The sequence below is a fragment of the Ipomoea nil genome, unplaced genomic scaffold (assembly GCF_001879475.1).
Source record: "Ipomoea nil cultivar Tokyo-kokei standard unplaced genomic scaffold, Asagao_1.1 scaffold2921, whole genome shotgun sequence".
Lineage (NCBI taxonomy): Eukaryota > Viridiplantae > Streptophyta > Magnoliopsida > Solanales > Convolvulaceae > Ipomoea > Ipomoea nil.
In genome coordinates, this window is record NW_017619349.1 from 3,493,566 (window position 1) to 3,505,000 (window position 11,435).

Sequence of the window (11,435 nt, forward strand, 5' to 3'; positions counted from 1 at the left end):
CAACTTTCTGTATGCTAATTACTGTGACTCTGTGAGATGACTAATTTGAATTTAACTCAAATTGCTTCCGTAGAATTTGATTCTTACTTGGAGAAAAAGTCGTGTTTAGAACTATTTAACAAGGCTGCTTACTCATATAACAGGCGGTCCTCTGATTTTACAATTAATTGCATTAACAATCTGCTTACCAACAATAAAGTTATTATTATTATTGTCATTGTGTAGGGGTATATTGTTTTTTATACACATTATTCCTTAAAATCTCAAACCCAACCAAACAATAAAATCAATATTCGCAGTAATTTCTAACCAAACAATGTAATTAATCTTTTCGCTATTTTATTTTCTATAAAATTTCAAATTCATTTCTCTTTAAATAGTTTCCTCAAACCAAACCACCGTTAAGTATACTTTTTAACTTTTAAATTAAAACTCTTACCAAATTGAATAACATACACAAAATTTTAAAGTGTTCTTCTACATTCAATACCGAAAGAGTGTAGTTTTAATTCATTTTGTATTTTTTTTAAAAAAAAAATTATGCATTAAATTAAATAATAAAATGTTGTTTAAAATCTAATAATGAGAAAAATGGAAAGTTGACCGGTGAAAATAAGAGTACGAATTGTTCTAGACGCATATACTGCAATACTTATTATATTGCACGTAGCATTATCCTAATTCTTGACTCACATTTACATGTGCGATGTGCCCATTCTATCTGTCATATACTTTCCTATATATATGGACCAACTTTTTTTATATTTTATTTTACATGACTTTATCGAATAATTCATGCTAAGATTAATTTTTTTAATGAGAAAAGATTAGGGGCTCGAGAACAAATCAAAGCTCACTTCTAAGAATAACATGACGATTGACCAACGACACTGCCAAATGAATCAAATTGTGGTAGGACTCTACGGTCTTAATTATACTTAAGTTCTGTTACATGTATTTATATGTCTTATGTAACATACTGTAATGTGATTTAAGAATTCCGACCTAATCTGGTATCAACATTCAGGTTCTCTATGACGGAAAATAACAACAGTACTACTAATTTTGAGTGGGTTGTGTTCCTCTCTCTCTTTCCACGATGCAACACATTGTTACCATCAAATTAACAACCAAGAATAATTTGTTTTGGCATTAAGATCCCGACCTTCCCAGTATTACAAATCTTCTCGCATAGAAAGAAAATAAGCAAACAATATAAAGTTGATTAGACGGGGAAATAATTAACAGAACACGTAAAATAAGACAAAGTAGTATTTGATATTGTATAATTTCTCAAAAAATATACATTGAAGTATAATTTTTTTTTTTGGGTTTCCACCCTTCGATGCAGTGATTAAGCTGCTTCATACACAAAGTCAATGATCGGATCATTAACGTTTGGTTAATAATGGATGCGTCCCTTCCACTCAACTACACTCTAGATTTACATTGAAGTATAATGTTATAGCTTGATTAACTAATTCTAACAAAGTGGAGAACATTGAGGCACAATTTGAGTACATGACAATGAACAATTGATCTTATTTATTATATGTAAAATATTTACTGTCATTGCTAACTGATGTTTTTATCTCATTTGCTAAACGATTAGCGAATCGAATTGTTCATATATTAGCTTGGAAATCTCTTTCCATGTCTCATCGTAGAGAGTGGACTGATGTTCATCCCTCTTTCATTTCTGACTATCTTCTTTTTTACGCTAATTAATAGAAATCATCTTTCTTTCATTAAAAAAAAAAAAAAAGTAGAAATTAAAGTAAAAAATGATTATATGAGAGGAAAGTCAAAATCCATTTCCTTAAAAAGTGCATGGTTTTCCAATCAAATGTGTAGTACTTGTACAACTAACGTGAATGCACGTTGAAAGGAATTAGCACGCGAGTGACGTGTGCTTTCGTAGTGCTTACGTGCTAATTATTACTCTTTTCTTTTCTTTTTTTTCGTGGCGGCTCCAGACACTTAATTTAAGGAGACCAGATTTATTAACAATTTTTTTTTTTTTTTTGTGGGTAAGCAAAGTACAGGGGGAATTACTAAATCCTAAATTAAGTAAATTGAATACAATCATATAAATAAGGAGTCTTATTTGATTATAATATTCTTATGAAAAAGAGGTCAAATAAGTATCCCAAGTTAATAAAATATTGAAATTGAGTCTCATAACGAATTAATTGTAGTAGTTTTTTTTTTTTTTTTGATCATTTACCGACTCCAAGCCTATACAATGCTAGGACCGGTGCAAAACATATGAATATGTTGGATATAACATTCAAAATAGATGTAGTTTCTTAACAACTCTTATCCCACATTGCTTTTCAATGAGAAATTTTCCATCCATTTAAATACCAACCTTTTTAGGAGGCTTTGAAAAATTATGGAGGGAAAGAAAGGGGGAATCCCATGTGCGCTCTGTTGTCGCTTGCTCAGCTCGGTTCACACGTGTGACATGTGTAACATTTTTTGGTGGCCTATTGTTTCGGTTAATTGTGGCCTATTGCTTCGGTTAATTGTGGTGGCTGAAATTGGGGAGACAGTTATATTAGACACTATATATATACCCGTCTATACCCCCCCCCCCCCAGACACTATATATACCCGTACAGGGCTTTAAAGACGGCACAATCTTCAAAAATTGATTTTAAAGTGTTATTATGTACACGGCACAAATCAATTTTAAAGTATTATTATCATGTACACGGCACAAATTTCCTTATTCTTTCATTTTTGCTCCGTTCTTAGCCTAAATCGAAGTAGTTCTACTACGACATTTTCCTGCTTTATTTCCCAATAGAGTATACATGGGGTAAGCACAATCCTATCAATATAATAAAACGTCTAAATTAGGAGCATTTTCTAACATTGGATAACAAGATGAACTTAAATTTAGTAGAGTATAATAACAAAATTCTCACTAAGTAAGAGAATGACACGTATTTTCTTAGATAGAGTTAATGGACAACTAATATGAGAAATAAATTATAGAATATATATAGAAATATTACTCCAATAAGATTATGAAACATATTGAGATATCCCTTTCCTAATTATTGCACCAATTATATAATAAGTAATGTTTCATAAATAAAAAAGTTTCACACACACAAAGGAAAAAAAAAAATCAAATGTTGATGAATAATGCCATTTTAATTTCTTTTTTATTTTGTGGCAAGTGAAACACGCAACCATTATCCAATGGTGTGCATTGGGCAAATCTCGCTTTTATTTAGTAGTCTGTAAACTACATATCATGAAAAGTAAAATACTTAAGAAGACCTTATGCAACAGTCTCGCTTTTGTTTAATAGTCTGCAAACTACATATCATGAGAAGTAAAATACTTAAGAAGACCTTATGCAACTGGTTTGATCGTGACAATTAGCAAGAATTGAACCCGTGACGTTCAAGCATGAGAATCATGCTCCACTCATTTTGAGAGATTTTAATTTTTTTTTTATTACAGAAAAAGAGGAATACCCACATATACAATCTACGCCTGCACCAAGGCTAAAACCCTAAACCTCCCACATAAGGGAGCAACCAAATACCAGTGGATCTATCTAACAAAGTCAATATGTGTATAAATTGGGATCGTCAAATTAAAAAAAAAAAAAAAAAACTAAGGAATGAGTTGTGTTAGAGGCTTAGAGCATCTCCATTGGCTATAAAAATTAAAGTGAGTTTTTTTATAGAGTGTGATGTTGAGGGGAGAGAATATCAGCGAACGCATCAAGGTAGTTACTTGACTTGTTCGAACGGTCTTAGCTCACTGATTCAGTAGGCAGTACGTATTTAAGAGAAGAGACTAATGTTCGAACCTCGGCAGCGACAGTGACAATGTGGGGATTATACTCAAAGTAGGCAGGCCCCTTGTGCGAACCGACATTTGGCCCTGTTTGTCGATCCATTGAGCCACCATGATTTACATCCTCCTAAATGCTCTATCTGATCGGGATGTGGGATTAAAGACGAACCGAACACAAATTAACATATAATAACTTGTTCGTGTTCAATTCGTATGTTACGATTTTTATAGTGTTCATGGTCATGTTCATTTGTTAAGATTTTTTAAAATTCTACTTGTGTTCATTAACATTCGTGAACATGTTCCTTTGTTTGGTCAATTAATTGTGTTTGTGAACAACCAAGCTACCCACTAAACAAACAAACACTTAGCTTGTACATTTTCATGATCATATATAATTTGTTCACGAATAACAAATAGTCTATGTTCACGGACAATAACCAAACAAACAACATAACAACTATAAAAATAATACAAATAAGTATAAAACAACATCTAATACTCCGTATAAAAGTAAAAAAATGAGTATGTTTGTGACCATTATATTATTAAATAAACACTAAACGAGCATACAAATGTTCATACTCTATTCGTTTATTAAATGACCTCTAAAATTTGTCTATTTATGATCATTTAATTTAATAAACGAACATAAACAAACACATACTAAACATGAATACAGACACTACGAACACGAGTAATTTACTGAAAGATATGTTCACTTACACCCCTAGTTATAATAACTCTATATAATTGTGAATGGTCCAATAATGTATGTGGATTACAAAAATCTATATATTATAATGTCTTTGTGCCTGAGATGAACATGTTCTTTTTGACAAATAAGGTGGTCAATTCGGAGCTTTGATGAGTTGATGGTGCCAATTGCATTTTTTAAGGGTGGTAGGAGGGAGTACGGACTATTATATTTGACCCTTATCCTTAATTAATATTTATCATACCAATTTGAACCTACTAAACTATGAAAAATGACTAAAATAGGATTATTATTTCTATTTTATTTTATATTGAGAGATTAAATCTACAACATGATAAACCAATTATATTGATGGCTATATTGTATAAAATTGAAAATGTATGACTAAAATAGGATTATTATTTCTATTTTATTTTATATTAAGAGATTAAATCAACAACAAAAAATGTGATGATTATCCCATATAAAAACGTAAAATCAATATTCTTATGCTCACATTTGTGTTCAAAATTATTTCACCCACGAATTACCCTCATGTATGTAAAATAATTAATTCTAGTAATGATCCCTTCACTATTGACATTTATCAATTTTTATCATTGATTTTTAATTATTGGACCATAAACAATTTCTTGTCTAGTGATATTTTTATTTTTCATCATCGACTTTTAATTTGATCATAAATGATTCCTTGGCTATTGATTTTGTTCTAAATTTGGTCATCCAATTAATAATCATTTAGTAAACATTAAATTTAAGGATAATAATACAAAAATTGACTTGTTGAGATTGGCAAATTGAGTTCATAAATTTAATACATTGTGTTCATTATTAGTGGGAATGTGAAGAACCAAAATTTTACAATATTATTTTTAAATTTAATGTTTACTAAATAGGTATTTTATTGGAATACCAAATTTAGAACAAAATCAGTAGTCGTCAAGAGACCATTATGTTCAAATTAAAAGTTTATTATGAAAATTGGTAAAGTCAATAATCAATAGATCATTTATGATTCAATTGAAAATTAAAGATAAAATTGATAAATATCAATAGTTAATGTACCATCATTGGAATTAACTTAACTATATACAAAATCAATTTAAACAAAACCCTATATATTCTTTATGTATACAAAAACAATTTAAACAAAACCTACCAGGCTACCACTCACGGGTTCAGCATCTCTTAGGCAAAATGAAGTTTGGGGTGAGAGAGGCTCGAACTCTCGACCTCAGGATCACTCTTAAGCTATGAGACCTACGCGCTAGCCAACTGCGCCACCACCCCTTTGCTAGTTTCAATCAATTATTAATTATAAGTTCAACCATTTTTGTGAGACTGCCACACGAGCCCATATTTGTGAGACCTATTGAGTAAGATCAATATAAAGTTTAATCAATTAGAAAAATGGTTAAATTGCCATCCTAAGTCAACCGAATAGTGCAATTGAATCTCATAAGTAAAAAAAAAAAAACAGCTACATTCAAATTTCCTAAACTAGTAAAATTGTTCAGTTGAATCCAAATTAACTTGTTTAGCAGAAAACCAACGAATAAGTATTAAAAGCGGACAGAATGCTAGTGACTCTATACAATGTAGTATCTGTTCATAACTACTTTCTTAACCTACTGAAGCACAAAAAGCCAATAACGTCTCTACTAAGGTTTGAACTCACAATCTCTCATTGAGAGTCCAATCCAGGTGCCATCATTGCACAAGGTGCTTGGCAAAAGTAGATAATTGTTTAATGAGTAATTAATAATTATTGCTAGAGATCATTATCTCTCTTTTATTGGGATTCCCTTCTTTTGTTATTATATTCAATTGGCACATCTGTGGCTCTCTTGAAGGAAAGTCACAGGATCAAATTCTCGATCTTAGAGTATTGACTCTTTGTAATATAACAGAAAGTATATTGAGTAGATATTATCTCGTAAAGAATCGAGTGTTTGCGGACAACAGTAAACAGTTTATTGACAAAAATCAGGATTTAGGAGTTGAGATTAGAGGCATAGCAGAGTTTAGGCGTCGGCCATATTAAGAGATCGTGTAACGTCGTGGACCATCGTCCACGTTGCATCAATACCCGTGAGTGTTACTTTTGGATTACGGTAACGGTTTCACATTTGTCTTGGATTCGGTGTGAATATAATGCAGTCTTTATCGATCAGTCCTTTAATTACTACGTGTGAACAAGATTTATATTGTCACTATCAATCATGAATTCTTCTGTGTACGACAAACTTATATGAATGTCATTGCACTTGTCCATTCATAATCTATTAGAATTAGACCAAGATTTTTTTATTTTTTTGACAACAATTAGACCAAGATTAATACTTCAATTTTATTCTTTTACTAGTTCACGATAACCCGACGCAGCTGCTAGGCGCATAAGTCCTATCATTTTATAGGTCCGGGACAAAGTAAAAACAAAGACCATTAATATATATATATATATATATATATATATATATATATATATATATATATATATATATATAAAATTACGGACTTTGTGGTTCAATGGTATTAAGTTGCTCTCTTATGTGAAACGTTGTGGGTTTAAACTTTAGTGGAAGTGTATTATCTTGTATAATATGTGGGCATATCCCCCTTCTCTTATCTCTTATAATAAAATTAAAATGTTTATATATATATATATATATATATATATATATATATATATATATATAGTTCAAAAGATTTTGTTAATTGAAAATAATTCAAGGATAACTTTGAATTTTATGGACTTATAATTTTTAAAAAACTTTATTTTTAAAAAAAATCAGTTGGACTAATCCCGGAATAGTGCTCATTCAAACTTTGGGTCCCTGTATGAAGTTTAATAATAAATTAATTTAATATTCTCTAATATATACGGAGTATCTATTAATTGAATTATTATATTAAATGATTATAATGGTTAAGTCGATTTAATGTTAAATAATAATTTTGAAGTTGTGAGTTCGAATCTCTACTCATGCAAGAAATATTTTTTTCTCTTAACTTTATCAAAAAATAAAAATCCAAATTAGAAAGCCGCTTTAACATTGAGCCCTGAGCGAATGTCCATTTGCCCCGCCCCTCTAGGCCGGCCTGCATATTTTACTCTAACAAACCTCCCCCCTCCGCCAAACCTTCCCCTCATCTATCACCCTCCCCCCCCCCGCGCCAAACCTTCCCCTCATCTCTCCTCCACATCACTAAAATCCATTAAAAATTCACTTGTGAATTTTATGAAACTTACATGTGCAATTTAAAAGTATACTTTACAAATTGTAATTCTGAAATTGTTACTTCTCCGTGGTTATGGGAACGGTTCACATTTGTCTTCGATTCGGTGTGAATGCAGTCATTATCACATACGAATTATGTTGTCATTATCAATCATGCGACCTGTGATGAATTAATTCTTCTTCTGTGTACGACAAAGATATATTTTAATGCCATTGACCTGCATTGCACTTGTCTATTCATAAATCTTATCCCTCAACGCGTTTTTAGTTTTCGAACAATATTACTTAAAGAGTCTATTGAGCTCGTCAATGTCTCAACGGGTTCAATAGATCAGTTGAACAAACACGTTAGTCTAACGATACTACTTAACAGGTCTACTGAACCCTTTAGAAAATTTGTTAGAATCTCACTTCTGACATAAAATAAAATAAATAAAAAAAAGAGTTAATCAACGATTTGGTCCCTCAATTATTGCCAAACTGTGAATGTAGTCATCTAATTCCTTAATCATCGATTTAGTCCGCGAAAATATTTCTTTTTAGTCATTTTAGTCCCTCCGTCCGTTTTCCGGCAACACTCCGATTTATCAGGGTCAATTTTGTCATTTCATTTGTTTATTCACTTCGTACTTGCTTAACCCACACTTTGAGTTCGGCATCTTTCTCTTCCATGGAATTCACTACTCAGTAATTGTTTGAAGATTAAACTCCTAACAGAGATGGATCCTAGATACGCAGGAGAAACGCTAAAGTAATTGTCGAATTTGAATGGTTTATTGTTTACTGTTTATCTCACAGTGCATTTGCTTTACTTTCGTTTTTTTCACGGTTAGGGTTAATCTTTGATGTCTGATCTTCTGATGATGATATTCTGTGGGGTGGTGCAGACATTTAGAGAAGGAATACGAGCTCCTTATGGAAGCCTATAATTCCATGTCGCACGAATTGCATACGCTTCAGGTTTTGCTCAAAATGTCTTAGTTCTTTTGTGATTCCATTTTGTAACACTGTTTTATCTTCTCTGTAATTTTCAGTAAGTAATCTTGTTAATCTATGCAGTTAGTTTATTTCCTAATCACATTTTGATTATTGACTTCATTGCTAAGAACCGTATGCTTGCTGATAGGATAGGGGAAGAGAAGAAATTCACTGTTTTGGGTGTATATACTCTGCTCAAATCTCAACCAATCAGTTGTTTAGAAAAGATTGAACATTTTAGAGGCTGTATGCACTTTGTGTTCTTTGTTCTGGTTCTGTGCAAAGCTTGTAATGCTTAAAATTGTTTATTTTGAACTCTTGGAATCTACCCTTTGATGGTGTCTTAAGATTTTGCTTGAGAAGAGTTTGGTTTTTAGCTACAAGAACCTTTTTAGGGAAGGTAGATGGTACATTATGGTCATTTTGCGATTGAACTAATTCGGGTTTGGTGTAAAATGTTTTAAATGAGATTAGCCGGCCTAATGTCATGTATCATTGCAAGTCTAGATGGTTGATTCCCTCTTGAAATTGATTATCCTACCTATCATTTTCTTCTAGATAGATAATATAAATACTTCTCTATGGGGGGGGGGGGGGGGGGGGGGGGGTTTGGTCTTGCTTACAACGTATATTGACTAAGGTTGAGTACTTGAGTTAAAGAACTGGATTTCCTAAATCAAGGAATAAATGGCAGCAACAATGTTTTGGATGGTTTTTTGCATCTTCTTTGAGCCTTTCTGATATGGTGTAACCAGAGTAATAACGCTGTCATTTGCATGATATTTGTAGTCATAAGTTGCCTCTGGTGTTCTTCAATATCTATGTAATTATCTTCATTTGCATGATATTTTTAGGTTGAGGAAGAAATGCTGATGCGCAAGTTCTATGAGCTCATGACTGCTCGTGGTCAAACTGAAAGTGTATGCTCAGAGGAAGTTGAGTACATCAGAGATGAACTGGAAAGAATGATAGCTTTCCTTGGAGTAGCAGATTCCATGGAAGAGAAAGATGCCAAACTCAAAGTGTGGGGTAAGCAAGTACGAAGTGAATAAACAAATGAAATGACAAAATTGACCCTGGTAAATCGGAGGTCTAACCGGAGTGTTGCCGGAAAACGACGGAGGGACTAAAATGACTAAAAAGAATTATTTTCGGGGGCTAAATCGATGATTAAAGAATTATTTTCGGGGGCTAAATCGATGATTAAGGAATTAAAGGACAGGACTACATTCACAGTTTGGCAATAATTGAGTGACCAAATCGTTGATTAACTCTTTTTTTTTTTTTTTTTTTATTTTATGTCAGAAGTGGGATTTGAACCCACGCCCTCCCATGAAGACCAAAACTTGAGTCTGGCGCCTTAGACCACTCAACCATCCTGACTTTACATATTGTGAACTACTTTGTACAGTAATTAGCCTCTATATGAATATGACAAATTTGACGGCTATACCTTAAAATTACTCTCCACCACCACGTTCTTTCTTAAAGTCTTGAATCTAGCATAGAGTCAACCCATTAACTATAATACTATAACCAAACTAGTTGTTGTTCTAACATTGTACTAAAATTTACAAATTCATTCAACACGACAATCGCACAATGTTTCACCTAAGCCATTACAAGCTAAGATTGCATTAATGCACTACATTCTGTATAGAAATGTATGATCAAAACAATATGAATGAACGATCTTGACGTACTAAACGAATAATCAAATACTATTCGACGATTACGGAACATATCAATGGATTTAATAGGTCCGATGGTCCAGCAATACTACTTAACAAGCTTATTGAACCCGTCAATGCGAGTTTTTTTTTTTTTTTTTTTTTTTTTTTTTTTTTTGAAAGGGCCTCAACAGAGTTCTAAAGTACGTGGAAAATTCGAACTAGAAAGTAGAAACTGAGTCAATAGGAAAAGTAGTAGTAAAGCGTACAACACTGTTTTAATGGTGCAATTTATTATTATTTTTTATTGGAAGGTTAAAAGAATTATTTTTTTAATTTAAATAAAGAAACATATTATAAAAATCATGGTGTCCTCAAATCAATATAGTTTGTCATTTGGCCGTCTAATATTTGAAGGAGGTGGTTTCCACATACAGAAACTTTTTTTTTTTTTTTTGGCAACGAAAGAAATTCACAATCACTATTCAAAAATAATCGCACTTTATGATTTTAGTCGGTAAAAGACAATAAGACTCAAAATCAGAAAAGTTGGGTCTTGATCGTGACCTTGTAATTAGAGTTTGTATATACTCTTAGGTTACCCCTTTGTGGTATTACTTTTTTGTCAGAAGTGGGATTTGAACCCACGCCCTCTCACGAGGACCAGAACTTGAGTCTAGCGCCTTAGACCACTCGACCATCCTGACTTCACATTTTGTGAACTACTTCGTACAGTAATTAGCTTCCATATGAACATAACAAATTTGACGGCTATACCTTAAAATTACTCTCCACCACCACTTTTTTAAAGTCTTGGATCGATTTAGCATAGAGCCAACCCATTAACTATAGTACTATAGCCAAACTAGTTGTTGTTCTAACATTGTACTGAAATTTAAAAATCTATTTATCACGACAATTGCGTAGTGTTTCACCTGGAACATTACAAGTTAAGATTGCATTAATAGAGACATGTAGTTAGTTTTATCTATATAATTTTTTATA

At 32.1% G+C, this 11,435-nt stretch overlaps 1 protein-coding gene and 3 non-coding genes across 5 annotated transcripts; 1 reads left to right on the forward strand and 3 right to left on the reverse strand.

The window, feature by feature from the left end:
• Positions 1-5,745: 5,745 nt before the first annotated feature.
• On the reverse strand, positions 5,746-5,830 carry TRNAM-CAU. Its single transcript is given in 2 exon segments — positions 5,746-5,781; positions 5,793-5,830. It is a non-coding gene; the product is annotated as a tRNA-Met (tRNA).
• Positions 5,831-8,388: 2,558 nt separating this feature from the next.
• Positions 8,389-10,139, forward strand: LOC109160900. 2 transcript variants are annotated; one of them, XM_019309163.1, is made up of 4 exons: positions 8,389-8,533; positions 8,670-8,742; positions 9,615-9,789; positions 10,066-10,139. In XM_019309163.1, exons 1-4 carry the CDS (start codon positions 8,502-8,504, stop codon positions 10,122-10,124), a joined length of 339 nt encoding a protein of 112 aa, XP_019164708.1. In that variant the 5' UTR covers positions 8,389-8,501; the 3' UTR covers positions 10,125-10,139. The 2 variants fall into 2 exon arrangements, with proteins under 2 accessions (XP_019164708.1, XP_019164710.1); XM_019309165.1 differs by having other exon boundaries at positions 8,390-8,533; positions 10,069-10,139.
• On the reverse strand, positions 10,060-10,143 carry TRNAL-CAA. The gene has a single exon. It is a non-coding gene; the product is annotated as a tRNA-Leu (tRNA).
• Positions 10,144-11,053: 910 nt separating this feature from the next.
• On the reverse strand, positions 11,054-11,137 carry TRNAL-CAA. Its single transcript has one exon. It is a non-coding gene; the product is annotated as a tRNA-Leu (tRNA).
• Between the last annotated feature and the right edge of the window lie 298 nt (positions 11,138-11,435).

Bases quoted from the DNA above. Each gene is read 5' to 3' on its own strand.
- LOC109160900 (XM_019309163.1), top strand. From the start codon at position 8,502: ATGGATCCTAGATACGCAGGAGAAACGCTAAA. The intron at 8,534-8,669 runs GTAATTGTCGAA...GGGGTGGTGCAG, and splicing joins TACGCAGGAGAAACGCTAAA to ACATTTAGAGAAGGAATACG. The intron at 8,743-9,614 runs GTTTTGCTCAAA...TGATATTTTTAG, and splicing joins ACGAATTGCATACGCTTCAG to GTTGAGGAAGAAATGCTGAT.